Raw genomic sequence first — 17568 nt, 5'->3', positions numbered from 1 at the left:
CCTTCGGTGGGACCTACTGTCAGGAACGAAGGAGGGAGCACCTCAGCCAGTGTTTGAAGCTGAACGCCAAGGGGTGCTTGCCCCCGTGCAATTGTGGGGGGAGGCCTTGCCCAGAGAGAGAGAACGAAAGAGCGCCTTTGTGCAGGGGGAGCCAGGACGCTTTGCTTAAGCAAAATCAAATCCTTCTCCAGACTGATTTTGGGTGCCATTAAAGACTCAGCTGTACAGCGACAAATAAAATATTTTTAATGTGTTGTAAAGTGCAATATACAAATGCGACACTAGATAGCGACAGTGAGCTATGCCAAATTCAATGTATTTTTTTTAATAAAAAAATTAAGGTATTTTCACAGCGGTTTTTTATATGTCTGTAGATTCCACCTAAGAGGGGCAGACATGCACTGCTTTTCAAATGCAATTTTTATTAAATGTTCTGTTTTACAATTTAAAGTACTCATTTTTACATCCTTAAGATATCAACAACTTCCCTTCTCTTTCCATGGTTCATTTTACATATCATAAATCCCTGCATATTTTACAGAAACGATACCATTCAGTATTCCATTCTATTACACCCATCAAAACTTATTTACACTGTTGAATCTATCTTAATGCTGCCAGCGTTTTCAGCTGTATGTACACAGTTACTTCCCATACATTCAATAAACGTTTTCCTATCTTTTCTAAACGTATGTTCCTCTTGCTCTCTTACGCTACATGTTAAATCTGCAAGTTGTGCATATTCTGTCAACTTAAGTTGCCCTTCTTCTTTAGTTGGGACCTCGCTCATTTTCCATTTTTGGGCTGACAAAACACGGGCCACAGTAGTGGCATATATAAAGAACCTTTTTGGACACCTGGAAATTTCAGTCTGAATTATCCCTGGACATGCCCTACTCTCTTGCAGCCCCAATGAGGGCCATGCAAGAGGGCACTGCAGTGGATTGGGCCCTGCTTTCACCTGCCGCAGGCCTTCTCTCCCCCCTTTAATTTTGCCTAATGTCTCACTGCACAAACTCCCTCCCTTCTCCCCAGCCCTCACTTGACGTACGTGGCCATGCTGGTCCAGAGTGTTGTTGGTCAGCTTGAGCTTCTGAAAGGAGATGGGCTCTTTCATCCAGTGGCTGCCCAAGGCAGGGGAGTCCGGGTGGACGTAGGTCCGGCAGGGGGGCTGTGGCTCCGCCTTCCCAGCAACTTCCCACTGGTCCTTGTTCCACTGGGGGATGAGGAAGAGAAAAGGTGAACAGACTCCCCAAGCATTTCCCACCACATTCACTTCCCAGGTCACTGCTTGAACTGTGGGATCACTCCTGAAGCGACCCCACAATCATAAACTTGGGGGTGGGGGGGGTCCGCTGGCCATGGAGGACCCCCCTCCCATGGAGGGAGAAGAGAAGTTGGGCTGAATAATAATAATAATTTTTTATTTGTACCCCGCCCATCTGGCTGGGTTTCCCCAGCCACTCTGGGAGGCTTCCAACAAAGATTTAAAATACATTAAAATGTCACACATTAAAAACTTCCTTGACATGCCTTCAGATGTCTTCTAAATGTTAGTTATTTATCTCTTTGACATCTGATGGGAGGGCGTTCCACAGGGTGGGTGCCACTACCGAGAAGGCCCTCTGCCTGGTTCCCAATGATAATAATCACCCCAGTGCTGCAGATGCTGCTGCTTCAACCTTTCCGGGCCTGAGCCCTCAGGTGTCCCCCCAAGTGCCCGAAGATAGAACCATAGAATTGTAGAGTTTGAAGGGACTCCGTTGGGTCATCTAGTCCAACCCCCTGCAATGCAGGAATCTCAGCTAAAGCATCCATGACAGATGGCCATCCAACCTGGGCTTAAAAACCAGAAAGTTCTTTAAAATTCAGAAAGTTTTTTAGCCAGAATCTCCTTTCCAGTAATTTGAAGCCAGATGGAGGTTTCCTTCTCACAACGTATTTTGTTGACATGTTTCATTTTGACTGCTGCTTCCCCTACCCCAATAGACGTGCCTAAAATGCTCCACAAAACACGGCCTTCGTCAACCCGGAGACCTCCAGATATTTTGGACTACAGCTCCCACCAACCCTTGCTTGCCTGCACAGCTGCCCAAAAGAACTGGGGGACGCTTAGGCCGGCAAAGAAGGAATACACACCAGAGCACTTTTATCAGAAGGAATCTGCCTGATTGCTGGACCCCTTAATCTGTTAAATCAGTTAGAAGGATCCTGGATCACACCTAGACACCGGGGAAAGCCTTTACCTTGTACCTGAAGCTGTCCATCGGCACAAAGTCCACCAGCATAAGATACTTTGCATAGGGGATCAAGCCCGTAACTTTGATCTTGCACTGGGGAAACATCCGCCTGCGGAGAGGAGGAAAGATTGCCTGTTTATGCAGGTCTCTCCAGGATGAAGCTTTTCAGGGGGGTGGGGAGAAAGACAGTGAACTTCCTCTGTGCCCTCAGGCTAATCTCAGCTTTGACCAGACAAAATCTTGGCTTCCAAGCTGGGCTGATGGCTGCAGGGGAAATAAGGTCCCAGTTTCTTTTAGATCAGGCTTCAAGGGCGTACCCACCACGGGGCAAGTTAGGGCAGCTGCCCTACTCTAGAAGCAGGGCTGGTGGGCAGAGGCGGAGCACAGCCCGGGGGAGCGCGAGTTCGCCATTCCCGCCGCGCCGCACCGCACCCTCCCTCCAGCTCCCCGGCGCGCCCTCAGGCAAGGCCAAGCACGGCGGGGAACCAGGGAGCGCGGCGCGGTGGGCGGGAACGCCGAACTCGCGCTCCGCTGGGCTGGGCTCCGCCTCCGCCCACCAGCCCTGCTTCTAGGGAGGGGCACAGCCCGGCGGAGCGCAAGTTCGCTGTTCCCGCCCACTTTGTGGCCCCTCCCCTTGCCCCCCCCTACTTTTGATCCTGGGTACGCCCATGTCAGGCTTGTCCAACAGGTAGATCGTTACCGGTAGATCACTGGACGTCTGTGGTAGATCACCAGTAGATCAGTGGCTCCCCCCAAAGAAGCTAAGAAACTTTGTCTCCCCTAAGAAAAGCTCAACATCTTTGCCCTGCACCCCTAAAATGACCTGAATCACCAAAAACAGGGCTTTCCTTCCTAAAAAAAAAACCCTCAGCGTCACTTTCCTCTTCCCTAAAGAAGCTCAACAACTTTGACCTGAACCCCCCAGAAGGGGGATCACTGCCAGTTTTTAACTCTGTAAGTAGATCACAGTCTCTTGGAAGTTGGCCACCACTGTTTCAGATCAAGGATCATTATTTTAAAAGTGCTGGGAAGCTAAGGAGGACCTGAAAGAGGGATATGGGAGGGGAGGACCTCTCCTGTCCTGAAGCCCAGGAACCCCTGCAGGAGCTCCTCCTAAAATCTCCTTAGACTCAACGGGGGGGGGGGGGCGGCGCTTGTTGAGCATTTCTCTAGGATCCATCTCTATAATGTTCAAATTGCCTTCTTGCCGTTGGCTTTGGATTTGAAACAGAACAGATTTATTCAATGGAATGGCACAAGTGTTGCATGAAGGATGGCTATGCTGGTGGGTCTCCTCTAGAGTAAGCCCCTGCCCTCAACTACCAGGATCAAGCTGCAGCCGGGGAGGGTTTCCTCTTACCCCTGGCAAGGAAGAAAGGGGGCCCAGAGCCCAGCAGGACCAAACAAGAGGCCCAGATCTGTGGACGGTGGGGAGGGCTGTTCCCAAGAAAGGAGCCCTCCCTGGGGAAAGGGTGTTGAACGAACTGCATCCTTAGGGCACAGCTGTCAAGTTCTCCATTTTTTTAAAGGGAAATTCCCTTATGCTGAATAGGCTTCCTCGTGAGAAAAGGAAAAACTCGACAGTTATGCCTTTGGGGTTTGTGGCACTGGAGTTTCACAGGATCTGACCTACAGTCAGTGTGTCTGCCTACTCAGCTAAGCATAAATAGGCATCTGTTCTATCTTGCCAAAATAATTTTGAAAATAATGAACTGAAACGGAGGCAGGGATTCTGAAATCAGGAACCAGATAAGCTGTTTTGATTGATTGATTCATAGAATCATAGAGTTGGAAGAGACCACAAGGGCCATCCAGTCCAACCCCCTGCCAAGCAATTATCAATCAATCAATCAATCAATCAAGATTGATTGATTGATAATTACATTCATATTCCGCCCTATACCTGCAGGTCTCGGGGCGGTTGACAAGACAAAATCACCATATTAAATATATGAAATACATAATAAAAACAAAAACAACCCAATAATTCCCCCCCCCCCACTCCCCAACACATTTTTAAAGGGCGTTGGGTGTCAATCAGCCAAAGGCCTGGTTAAAGAGGAATGTTTTTATTTGAGCAAATAAAATTTATTTTATTTGAGTTGTCTGGAGTTTCAGGCAACCCACATCCCTGGAATTGCTGCGATGGTGCTCGGCATGTAAAGGGTGCCTGCCATCTCTTCATTGAGCTACTACTTTCATCCAAATTCATAAGGAAATGACAAGATGAAGAAACCTCTAGGAAACCAGGGAAGGACAATGCACTTTGAAGTCTGCCTTCCATAGCCTGGTGAACTCCAGGTGTTTTGGGCAATTCCTATCAGCTCCAGCTGTATGATCCTGAGGCTGGAGGGAGCTGTAGCCCCCAAACACCTGGAGGCTGGGAAAGTGGGGATTAAAGGAGGATTTGCCTGAAGTGAAACTGTGAAGGTGTGATCACCTGAGGAGGTGGCTGCCATGACTTTCTAAGCCTCAAAGAAACAGAGATTCAACAGGGGCACAGAGCAGGGTTCAGCTCACCGTCCAGATTTGGTGATGATCATCTCTGTTCCCACTTGGTGGAACTTCATCCAGAGGTCCACATCCTCGAGAGTGACCGCAATGGAGCTGTGAGGAGACGAGGCTTCCAAAGATTCGGGAAGAGTTTTGGCATCTTGGATGGAAAGAAAAGACAGAATCGGGACTTTGAGGGGGGGGGAGGAACCACGAAGAAATTTAGGACGGCTTCGGCTGCCGTGGACCAGTCCGTAAAAATGTCGGCCACCGTAAATGTGTTAAACAGCTTAGGGTGCTGGAAGACTCATGGCTGCTTGGAATCACCGTAGACTTTGAGAAAAGCTTCCAACATTATCAAAGTAGGGGAACCCCCCCCCCAGCACCCCCAAATGCTGTGCCTACCAGCGGAAGGAAGTCTTCCTCCAAGCTCTGCCTGCCCCCTGAAGGTTGACTCTGATGCCCTTCCAGCTTTTAAAGCAGGGGACAGCAAACTTTTTCAGCAGGGGGCCAGTCCACTGTCCCTCAGACCTTGTAGGGGGCCGGACTATATTTTGGGAAAAAATCTGAGCGAATTCCTATGCCCCACAAATAAACCAGAGATGCATTTTAAATAAAAGCACACATTCTACTCATGTAAAAACACCAGGCAGGCCCCACAAATAACCCAGAGATGCATTTTAAATAAAAGGACACATTCTACTCATGTAAAAACACCAGGCAGGCCCCACATATAACCCAGAGATGCATTTTAAATAAAAGAGCACATTCTACTCATGTAAAAACCACCAGGCAGGCCCCACAAATATCCCAGAGATGCATTTTAAATAAAAGGACACATTCTACTCATGTAAAAACATGCTGATTCCCGGACTGTCCGCGGGCCGGATTTAGAAGGTGATTGGGCCGCATCCGGCCCCCGGGCCTTAGTTTGGGAACCCCTGTTTTAAAGCTTAAAGGTAAAGGGGCCCCTGACCATCAGGTCCAGTCGTGTCCGACTCTGAGGTTGTGGCGCTCATCTCACTCTATAGGCTGAGGGAGCCGGCGTTTGTCCACAGAGAGCTTCCGGGTCATGTGGCCAGCATGACAAAGCTGCTTCTGGCGAACCAGAGCAGCGCATGGAAACGCCGTTTACCTTCCCGCCGGAGCAGTCCCTATTTATCTACTTGCACTTTGATGTGCTTTCAAACTGCTAGGTGGGCAGGAGCTGGGACCGAGCAACGGGAGCTCACCCCGTTGCAGGGATTCGAACTGCCAACCTTCTGATCAGCAAGCCCTAGACTCTGTGGTTTAACCCACAGCACCACCTGGGTCCCTGTTTTTAAAGCTTAGTGGATATTTTTTGCTTAAACTGCTAAACTCCCCTGTGGCTGGTACCCAGAGCGGGCCATGGGCATTGCCAGCAAGAACAACTAACACATTTCTTTACGGTTTTCATATAATCATAGAGTTGGGAGGGACCCTGAGGATCATCTAGTAGTCAAATCCATTTCAATGCAGGAATATGCAGCTGTCCCATATCGGGATCATAGCTGCCAAGTTTTCCCTTTTCTCGCGAGGAAGCCTATTCAGCATAAGGGAAAATCCCTTTAAAAAAAGGGATAACTTGGCAGCTATGATCGGGATTGAACCTGCAACCTTGGTGTTATCCAGCACCACAATCTAACCAATTGAGGTATACAAGCTGTTCAAAGGAAAAATTGGGTGCGGGGGGGGAGGAATAGTAAACCACCTGTCCCCAAAACAGTCTTTTGAAAAAGGGTGGTTTTTGTTGTTGTTTGGGGAGCATGGGGGATAGGTAGAAAACTTCAATTCTCATCATAATTTACAACTGGCTCTGGTTTCTGGGGGCTGATGGGAGCTGGAGCCCAAGAACAAAGCCCTGTATGTATGTATGTATGTATGTATGTATGTATGTACGTACGTACAGTGGTACCTCTACTTACTAATAACTCTACTTACAAATGTTTCTACTTACAAATGGAGCTCCGTCTGCCATCTTGGATGTGGTTTAGATAGGATTTTTTCTACTTACGAATTTTTAGATAGGGTTGCTTCGACTGACGAATTTTTTCTCCCAATGCATTCCGATGGGATTCGACTTACAATTTTTTTCGACTTACGAATGTGCATTTGGAACGCATTAAATTCGTAAGTAGAGGTACCACTGTATGTACGTCAAGAACCAGTAGAGAAGGGAGGGAGGGGAGGAAACAGAGCACATAAAAACAGTATAATGCATTAAGTACAGTATTAAATGTAGAATTGAAACCAATGGAAAACATGTTTTTTTAAAAAAAACTCAGTGGGAAATATAAAATAATTACATTAAAATGATGTTTAAAAAAACCAAAACAATTTTAGATAGATATGGGGGTGGGGATTTGAGATAGATAGCAATCCTGAAGCCACCAGCTGAACTAAGTAGGGGAAATCATTTTAAGATCAACAACAACGTTTTAAGGATCGGGATTCTGTGCTTATTTAGCTTCCCTGTCGACCAGAGAGGGGGTGCGGAAGTGCTTAGTTTGTCTCAGTGAACCTCTTAATGACAAACAGCAAAACCAACTTTCAAATCTCAGGCAACCCAAAAGGCAAAACAAACCCTGCAGTTCCCCGCCAGCCTCCTGCTTTGATTCAGCATTAATGCACTCCTGCAGAAGTGACACCCACTTTGCTGTGGACTGTTAACATCTCCTTGCCAGACTAGGCTCCATCTCCTCCGGCAAGGACTTGAAAGGAGCCACGAAACAGAAACGGGGATGGCTCTGGGCTAGGGGCAAGAGTGGGGGGTTCCCTGCAAGCAAGCTGGCAGGGCGGGTGCAGGATAAGTTCTGCTGGTACAGCAAAAGCAGTAGCAGAGAGGGGAATCATGAGGCAGAGTCCAGGGCTCCAAAAATAGAGACTTATGTGCAAGGCAACTGCAGCACATTCTGTGGGAAATTAAGATAACGGGGCTGTTTCTCTTCAAATACCTGGGACATTTAAGAGGCAGGTGCCCTGGCATTTGCTCAGCCTTGCTGAGTGGTGGCACCAGTTTTTTGTTAGTTCTTTTTGCAAAAGATGGGGGCGATTGCTCCTGGCAGGAAGCAAGTTTCAGAGTTTGACAAGAGGTTATTTGGGCTGGCATGAAGCACTGCCCATTGATCAACAAGAAGCAAGTTCTGAAACACTTTCTCGATCTAGAGGAGCAACTGATTTCATCAAATTGTCGCAACGAAAACGCTTAAATTTTGAGGAATTGTTCAGGTGTAGGAGGTGTGTGTGTCTTGTTTGCTTGGCGCATATGCCAATCTCTCGTCAATTTGTGGCTGGATTGTAGCTCAATGTGGTGTAAAATGAAAGAATTGTGGAATAAATCACAGAAAGCATGATATATTAGTTGTTGATAAAATATAGATTTTAAAATGGGAGGAAAATCCCCAAAGGTTTCAGCTGAACCTCCTATAAGTCCCTGCTTCTGCCTCCCTCCCAATCCCCCATTAAAAGGCATCTGCCACCCCGATAGACAAGCAAAGCACTCCAGGGACCTGGGTTTGTCCCCTCTCTCTCTCCCTCTCTCTCTCTCTCTCTCCCTCTCTCCCCCCCCCTCTCTCTCACACACACACAATTTCCCCAGGTTGAACCACAAAGAAGCAAACAAACAGCCCCCAACCAACAGATTCCCCCCCAAACAAGCAAAGCCTTCAGCCCAAATGGCAGGGCAGCCTGACCATTTGGGGTCACCAGGGACAATGTCCTTTATCCCTAGCATATGTCTCCTTACATCGGCAGAGCATTTGCTCTGGAGCATAATAAAAACAAAAACAAAATTTATTATTTATATGCCACTTGTCTGACTGGGTGGCTCTGAACAAAAAATAGTAAAAACACAACACGTCACACACTAAAAACTTCCCTGAACTTCAGCATAGTCATAGAGTTACACCATGAAGCATTTCACCAATGACAGCCTGCTGGTGGAACAGATTTGGTTACCACTGAAGGTCCCAGGAGAAGTTTCCGACCCTCTGCTAAGCAAACCAGCAGAGGAGGAGTGGGGTTTGGAGCAAGCCCATCTGAGCTCCAGAAGAGAAATAAAAGTTCAGGAGGCCTTTCTGACCCACAAAGAGGCAGAATGAAGTCTGTTTGTTGGATGGAGGTGCAGAAGAAGTCGTTTAGACTGGGGTGGGGTATAATAATAATAATAATAATAATAATAATAATAATAATAATAATAATACATGCCGCCCATCTGACTGGGTTTCCCCAGCCACTCTGGGCAGCTTCCAACAAATTAAAACAGAATACGACATCAAACATGAAGAACTTCCCTGAACAGGGCAAGTCAGATGGTAGATATTTCCTTGAAATCATGTTTTCCTCAATGCAGACCTGCCCCACAGTCTCTGTGGGGAGCATGGAGACAGCAGGCTGCCCACGCTTCGCGAGATAAAACACACTCGGGTCCCAATCCAGGAGAGGCGATCAATACAAGGGCGCAGCCTGGCTCTGTTGGGGCTTCGGTCTGTGCCTACTGTCCAGAAAGACAGCACGACTAACCTAGAAAGCTAGGAGGGCACAGCTTCCCCCCCCCCGGGGGGTTTAAGAAATCCAGGGTCAGCACCTACCTGGTCCAGCCTGCATCTTCCCAGGTGCTGGAAGGAGCCAGAGAGATGTGTGAGGATAGTCGCAGGAGTCCAGATCCAAACACACAACAGAGAGGCCAAAGGAGGAAAGACTCAACTCAGCTTCTAGCCAAGGTGAGTTCCCGGCTTATGAAGGTTTAACAAGTGGGGAGGAGCCAGCCCTGTCTCTCTCTCCCCCCCCCCCAACAACCTTTGATGTCCAGCAGGAACAAAGAGAGGAAATATCTGCTGCTACCCTGCAATGGCTGGAGAGTGGAGAGGGTAGAAGCCCAGTGAATTAACATGGCTTTGAGATACAGGAAACCCCACCAGGAGAAGGAATAGCCCCCTTCCTGGACTGTTAATGCCCACTTAGACCAGCCAAGCAGCAGGAAGTGCCAGGGGGCCAGGCACACCAAGGGACCCCTCTTCCTTACACTAGAGGCAAATGGGTCCCCTCTTGGCGCACTGACTGCCCCCAGCTAAAGCAGAGCTTCACCCTGAGAGTGGCTGGCTGGCCCAGGGCTTCCCGTCTCGCTGAAGCCCAGCGGCCAAGCGGGGTCAGAAGCCAGAAGTTCCCCTCCCTTCTTCTCATGCGTCCTCACCCACTTCTGTTTTCCATAGCGCAAACAGTTCTCGTTGCCATTGCTGAGCCAAGCTCCTCCCCAGAACTGGCTGCATTGCCAAGTACCAGTTCATAGAATGGTAGAATCCAGCCCCCTACAACGCAGGTCTCTTGCCCCCCACAACCATCCATGCTTGGGCTCCAAACACCAATCTTCTGGTTAACCGCCAGGCGCACTGGCGCACTGGCTGCACATCATTGTGGACCCGTCCCAATAGCCCCTTGTGCCACAACCACAGCCCGGCACTATTCTTGGGAATGCTGCCTTTTCATCTGGTCGCCCCCCGCCCCCGGCCGCTGCCAAACTAGTTTTGATCCAAATGGAGAAAAATAACAACTAGCTGCGTTTTTAAGACAGCAATGTGCCCACAGCCCAAGTATGCTGCTCCAAGGCAGAATCCTACCCGCCCGCCCCCACTCCCCCGTTTGTTCCGGGTCTTGCAGAAGACAAATCTAAACAGGGGGTACTGTTATTATGATTGATTTGGTATGATCCTGCCTGTTACGCTTTTTATCAGGTTTCGATTACTGATGCTCTGTAAAATGTGTTCTAAATGTGGTACACTGCCCTGGGAGCAGAATATAAATCAAATTAATAAATAACAACTGGGAGGCAAGGAAGGAGGAGGGTGGAGGTGGGGTAGGGGTCCTATCCAGAATCTGGAAGGGGTGGGGGGGGTGGGCTGCTCAAGGGGACTCCTATTCTTGCAAAACAAGAGGAAGACTTATTTTTCTCCACCTCAAACCCCCCCCCCCCACTCCTTCCTGGTTAGTTAGCAGCATGGAAGGAAGATGCAAAATGCTTCACAGCCACTTGACATCCCCAGGAGAGGAAAATGCAAAGGCAAGTGCTCTTTCAAAGGGCTCCACAGGCAGTTGCAGCGCCTCCTTTCATTGCTGTCCAGGCCATCCTCTGACTAGAGATCCGAGGCATGTTTACTTGTAAGTAAGCCTAACAGAAACCAGCAGGTTTGTACGCAACCAGGTTTGTACGCAGGTTTTGCCAAGATTAATCACCCCTGTTAATCACGGCTATTCTTCTCCATTGGTCTCCTCTGCGTAGAACACTGGGGAGAACTTACTCACAAGTCAATGTGCCCAGGATCCCTGCGCTCTTTAACTGCATGCCTTTCATTTAGCTCAAACTTGGGTTTCCCCCCTGTTGTTAGGCTACAACTCCCATCATCTCTGGCTGGCAGGACCCGGGGGGGTCAGGGGTGATGGGGACTGTAGTCCAAAAACAGCTGTAGGCCCAGGGTAAGTTTGGGAAACCCTGATTTAGCTTCTGCTTCTGGGCTGGGGGCAGTGGGAGAGAGAGAGAAATAAAGCGGAGCAAAATGCAGCTGGGCTCAGCACCCACTTCTTGATACACTAAAGAAGTGTATCACTAAAGAAGCTTCTCAGAGGTTTTGGCGTTAAGCCTTAGGACCAAGAGGAAGGTCAAGTCTGCTTTGCCACCTTCACTGCCCCCTTCCCAGTGCGAAGGGACGCATCAGCCAGAACCCCCCAGCCCCCCCGGAAAGCTGCAGGGCTAGATGGTTATATCTCTCTTTTCTGTCTGTTTTCCTTTTCCTCTTTGAGCAGCTCCAGCTCCCTTGACCACTCTGGGGAGGGAGCCATGGCAGGCACACCAGCCCCCCCCCCTACTCCAGCCCCCACACAGCATGGGCTGTGGCCAAATCCTCACATTCCACACACACACACCACTTCCTCCACAGAACAAACTCGGCTTTCCTTCTCGTCCCCACCACTCCTTTTGGGTTTTGGCAAGTGCCATGGGCCCAGGCCGCACCCCCAACTTTGCAGCCAAGGGGTAGGGGGGATTCGAACCTGGATCTCAGCAGGCAAAGTCCATCATCCAGCTGAGGTGGCCCCTTTGCCCACAGTGAACCACTGCTTTCATGAGCTGCAGAGGGTCCCGTTCAGGAGCACCAAGAGAAACTCCAGGACACATGCCACCCCCACTCACCCCGGGAATGCCCAGCCCTACACAAGAGCTGCACAGTGGCCTAAATGGGGTGGGGGTTAAGAAAATATATATCTGAGAGTCCTTAAAGTTCTGAGTGGGGAAGGCAGGACCCACAGAAGCCATTCCATTAGTGGCAACTAAAGATGGAGGGGGGGGGGAGAGAGAGAGAGAAAGGGACAGCAATTTTACTTTCACACCAAAGAGTTTATTGGCATCTCTCAAAGAGCATCTGAATAGCTCTCGAGGGAGGAGAGGAAAGTGTTGATAGCTTGGGGGGGGGGGAGATTGAGGGGGCAGGAGGGGCCTCCAGGCGGGGTCCCATGGGGGCCAGAGCTGAAGGATGGTCTGGGAGGAGAGGCTAGGGGGGGGGCAGACGAAGCCTTCTGGACATTTGCTTCCTTCCCCAGTGGATGCAGAGGCAGCAAACAGGCCCTGCTACAGGCAGGCAGAGGGGCAGGATCAGGGCCAGCTCCCCAAACCCACCTTGAGAAGCGGAGGCTGGGTTAGACTTTGGCCTGATCCTGAAGGCTCCAGTCCGCAAGGTGGCTGCTTCAGGACCACCTTATGAGCCACAGGCAGGCACAGTTTGGCAGGGGGAAACCACATGTGGCTGCTGGATCAGGCCACCGAGGCCAGGATCATGTTTTCAGAGGGACCAGCCGGGTGCTGATCTATGGAAGGCGTCAAGCTCAGGTCAAAATGGACCAGCTTTAATTGCCAACTCAACCTGCGGCCACCTTGAGCGCCAAATCCCCCACTATGGGAAAAGGTGTTACCCCAAAAATGTGCCCCCCTCCGGTGCAAAATTGGCAATGTAGGCTGGCTCACACCACAACATCCTTCTCAGTTTCAGATGAAGGCAGCACTCAAGCCACCCCCAGAGGAAGTGGGGTGATCCCTCATCTTCTGCGTGACAACCACCCAGGCCAAGTCTCTAGCGCATGTCCCTTGCCTCGGCCCAGACTCTGCCAGGAGCAGAGGGGAGGTGGAAAAGCAGGCCAAAATGAGGGAAGGGAAACCCCTGACCTTAGCCCTTGGGCCTGCCACCGCTGTGAACTTCTGACCAGAATGGCAGGGCTTGAGAACTAGGCCATGCTGTGGTGGTGAGGAGTTCCGCTGGTGCAGCAATGTCTTCACCGATGGGGTGGCACTTCTAGTGCCTACGATCAACTCCAGGGCTGCCCGCTGAGTCAAGTTTTGGCCACATCAGAGCCAATTCCTGACCAAGAGCCCAAGAGAACCTCCTGGGAATGGCAGCAAACACAGTGAGGACAGGGGCTGCCCCCAATGCTCTCCATCAACTGTTCTTGGTGTGCAATTATGCTAGGAGAGGGAGTCATCGCCCCCAAGGTCCCCTTCCCCCTTAAAAAATCCCCGTCTCCCCTTAGCACCTGTTTGCTGTTATCTGCTGACTTCTCTCTCAGCTGCCAGGGTTTCCCATCCTCGCCTTTGGTCAGCCAAGGAAGGAAGTGGATCTGGGAAAGACAGGCGGGTGGAAAAGAACTCATTTTGTTTTAAAATGAAGGATCAGGCCTTTCTGTGGATCTGAGCCAGATTGAGCCTCCATGTAGAGTGGTACTCTATCTGACACTGCTGGGCCCAAAGATGTGATGCCATGGAATGACCTCGGGAAATTGCTTGGCACTTGGGGAGGGGAACATTTGGGTCCTCCCTGTCATTGTGGCCAGCAATTTTGTTGTTGCCATGGACGTGGACGTCGGTCTTTGGGGAGAAAACCACTCACGAACATCCAATTAAAGCACAAATGGGCTTGTTGCCTTTGAATTTATTATCCCATTAAGTAGTGGAAATGCAAAGAGGTGGTGGCAGAAACACGGACCATTTTACTCTCTTCTCTTTCCTTAGTTTTACAATCACTTTCGGCTTCTTCCTTTAAAACACACACAAGCCATTAAGTGTGCAGCTGAGGGCCTCTCACACTACACAACTCTGCCCCCAGCAGCTTTGATGCTCTTTTGGGGCAAAAGGGGAGATGAAGCAGCAGTCAGGGCTGAGCACCTGCTAACCACACCCATATACATATTTTGGGGTGGGGGGGTGGGGGAGCAGATTTGCATCTCACCTGAAGGCAGGGAAAGAATTAAACTGGCTAGGAGGTGCTGCCTCTGGCCCATTTGTAATGTTTCAGGATTTCTTTTTGGAGATCCTTTTTTTTTAAAGCAGCCTAAGAAGACTCCTGCAGCAGCTGGATCCGGCCAGAGTGGGGGCTCATCTAGTCCAGTATCCTGTTCTCACAGTGGCCACCCAGGTGCCCCAAATGGACTCCTCCCAAGCAGCCCAGAGAAGATCCAGTTTGAGCTTCGTGGTTCTTGCTCCCAAGCTCTACGACATCTCTGCCAGATGGTCACAACCAGAGATGACCATCCACTTGGACCACTTCCAATGTCCGAGCAATGGAGCAGGGTGTGGGTGTGTCAGATTTCAGTCTGTCAAGATCCCCCTTGTTTTCCCAAGAACCCCCAATATATTGCCAGCCAAAGCCCGGTGCAAAATACACAAGCTTACGCCTAAATAATTATGCTCTCCATCCCTTCTCACAAAACATTTTTTTCCTGTTTTCCAGAAAACGGAACAAGAAAATAGAAGACGTTCAGGGAACAACAATTACGGTCAACAAAAAGATACACAGCGATAAGAGGGAAGAGGTTCTTCTGTCCTCTTAAATTGTGCCATTTGGTATCTATCCCCAAACATCTCTCCCTAAATGCCAGTGGGCGGTAGCAGGGGCAATCTGCCATCTGCAACACTGACACATGCCAGGAATAAAAAAAAATCCTTCAGTAGCACCTTAAAGACCAACTAAGTTTTTATTTTGGTATGAGCTTTCGTGTGCATGCACACTTCGTCATTCTGTCTTTCATATAGAAGTCACATCTGTCTTAATTACCAGAAACAGCTCTCAGGGGTCTGGTCAGTTTTTCTAATATGGCTTAAGTGTGGCCCCATTGATTAACTGGAGTCTCATCCTTTGCCCACGATATTTTGGCAATTATTAGAGATAAGCAGCTTCAAGTAAGAAGCTTGCAAGTTGCTCGTTAAGAAAGTTAGCTGACCGGTTTTATTTCTACATTTATATCCCGCTTTCCCCCACAATGAGATCAAGGCGGCATACATGGTCTGGAATTTCCTCTCCTTTTTACCCTTACCTACAATCCTGCAAGGTAGGCAGGGCTGAGAGGCAGTGGCTGGCCCAGGAGAAAAGGTGGGGAGTTACTACAAGTGGGGTGCGTAAAAGGGGAGACCGAGAGAAGGACCACTACCCCTTTTCCACTTACAGCCATTTCCTGCCAGAATTTGACTTCCCAACTTGGGCTTTTATTAAACGCTAGCAACTAAATCAAGCAGCAGGTACTAGGAGGAGAACAGCTTTTAATTTGTTCAATACTTATTGACGCAGCAGAGGCTGATGGCCTGGCTTCCCTTTAATGGGAGTTTTCTTAAGAGGTGCTTGTAAAGAGATCCCTCCCCTCACTGCCTAATTGAGACCTTTCAGACTCCAGCCTCTTAATTGCCCATATAAATCCTTGGGAGCAAGCAGAGGGAGCCTTTATCTAAGAAGTGGAAGAATTAAAACAAGTCACCTTTAATCTCCCCTACAATAGCAGGAAAACACAAGATGCTTTCTTAATGCTGGCCATCCATCCCTATAATCTCATAATCTGCATGAAACTAATACATGGAACACGCCCACCCCCCAAAAAAAATTGCTTTGAAAATCAGGACCGTGTGTTGCAAAACAAAAAAAGGCCCTACAGCAGCCTCAGATGACACAATCGGATTCTAGATGGACAAGCAAGACAGTGACCTCAGAGGGTTGAGCGAATGCCCTGATGGTTCAGGTATGTGCAGTGGAGAGCAAGCCGATCGTGCGCCTGGAGTGGCACCCAGGGGCGGGGCCAGCAGCCTGCGGGGTTTGGGTCAGCCGGGGCAGGACCCTCCGAGGAGTCTGCCTGCCTCCTCCCATTTAGCCACCCTACAGCTGAGTGCGAGGCAGCAGGCGGACCGTTTGAGCAGTGCAGAGCCTGTGCGCGCCAAAGCCACCGTGTCTCTCCCAGGAGCGATGTGTGGCTCAGGCGTGCTGCAGGCCCCGCAGTGAGTGCCGCCCAGCATTTTGTCACCCCCTCCAGAGGTGACACCTGGGGCGATCTGCCTCCACCGCACCCCCCTTGCTCCGCCGCTGGGTATGTGGCCTGAGATCCAGGGACAATGGAGGGTTGCTTGCATGATCTTGCATGTGGAAGCCCACTCCACAAATGTGTGTCCTGAAATAGAGTGCTGCATGGCCAGGTAGAAGTTCAGCAGGTTCAGCTTTCTCAAGTCACTTCCTGTACATACAGCTACCATAGTGCAGAGGTCAGCAACCTAAGGCCCATGGGCCAGAAGCGGCCCGCAGAGGTCGTTTGACCGGCCCATGAGCCACCCCTGAATTGAGCTACAAGTGCGGCGCTTCCGCAGCGCCAAAAATCATGTCTGCGCATGCGCAGGTGCCGAGAATCACAGGCACATGCACTCCGGCCTACAGAGAGATCTCCGCGGGACCGATCTGGCCCAGGCAAGATAAACCTTCCTGACCCCTGAGCTAGTGATCTTACTCGGTGATTAGGAATTAACACAAAGGCTGGTGCAGGAGGTGATTCAGAGCACTTGGCTTTTCAGAAGCTGGAAATTGATACTGGGCTTACACATCCTGTGCTCACTTGTAACTCAGGCTTTAATGCTACCTGCAGTGAACATAGTGAGATTTTCTTCTGAGTAAACATGCACAGGATTGGACTACCAGCCTCCAAGGCAACTGTTCTCTCCCCTCTGCCATCAAGCAGCCTTGGGCTAAATGGAACCTGGGATCAGTTCAATGAGATTTAGGATTGCAAATCATAAAACTTCATTCCTATGGCCAGCACCTTGCAAGGCTTCTATTCAGCTGAAGGCTAATATTGTGAATGTTCAGCCAAACAGAGAACCAATGAAGTTCACTGCTTGCCCCCCAAGACAAAGGGGAGCTGACCCTACACCCTAAGGGAAGGAGCTGCCATGACCAATGGACCTCCACTCATTTGTCCCTGAGGCCACACACAGTCTTTAAAAGTGAAGCTGCCTCAATGACCCCTTCCCCCCTCCGAAAATGTACCAGTTCCCTGACCCTGCTGCTACTGGTGGGGAATCAGGCCAGCTGGGTCCCTCTTACTCTGCATCCACCGCACTCCCAACACTTGTTTGCGTAGTCGCTTACATATGGTGTCAGCTACAAGCCACCTCTATCCTCTCCACTTTCTTGAGAATTAATGCACCTGGGTGCATCTTCCCTAAAACCAGCATCTATCCGATTTGAAAACGGAAGAAGACACCCAATGACCCCGCTCCGCCCACTGGGTAAGGACAGCAGGCAACTTGGAGACACATCCAGCCATCCGGATGCGGACAACGATGTGCCAATGGAATTGGAAATGGTGGAGGGGGGAGGTAGAGAAACACCAACCTGCTGTGTGTACAGAACCAAAGAATCTTCCTAGTTGGGAAGCAAACAGCCCTGACAGGAGAGGAGGAAAGGAGGCTGTTCTTGCGCCCCAAGTCTGCTACTTGGCTCAAGTGGCTGGATGAAAAGTGTTCCAGCCC

At 49.9% G+C, this 17568-nt stretch overlaps 1 protein-coding gene across 1 annotated transcript in view; it reads right to left on the bottom strand.

Moving 5' to 3' along the window:
• Nucleotides 1-17568, bottom strand: part of LOC118076479 (T-box-containing protein TBX6L-like) — a 22260-nt gene extending 4692 nt beyond the window's left edge. Inside the window, exons 1-4 of the mRNA XM_060269813.2 lie at nt 17432-17568; nt 4761-4893; nt 2247-2349; nt 1052-1216 (exon numbers count right to left, since the gene is read on the bottom strand). Coding sequence (XP_060125796.2) covers nt 1052-1216; nt 2247-2349; nt 4761-4810 — 318 coding nt within the window. The 5' untranslated portion in view covers nt 4811-4893; nt 17432-17568. The remainder of the gene's footprint in view (nt 1-1051; nt 1217-2246; nt 2350-4760; nt 4894-17431) is intronic.

The sequence above is a fragment of the Zootoca vivipara genome, chromosome 16 (genome assembly GCF_965207765.1).
Source record: "Zootoca vivipara chromosome 16, rZooViv2.hap1.1, whole genome shotgun sequence".
NCBI lineage: Eukaryota > Metazoa > Chordata > Lepidosauria > Squamata > Lacertidae > Zootoca > Zootoca vivipara.
The sequence above is the reverse complement of the archived record's forward strand: the minus strand, read 5'-3'. Positions and strand labels throughout refer to the sequence as shown.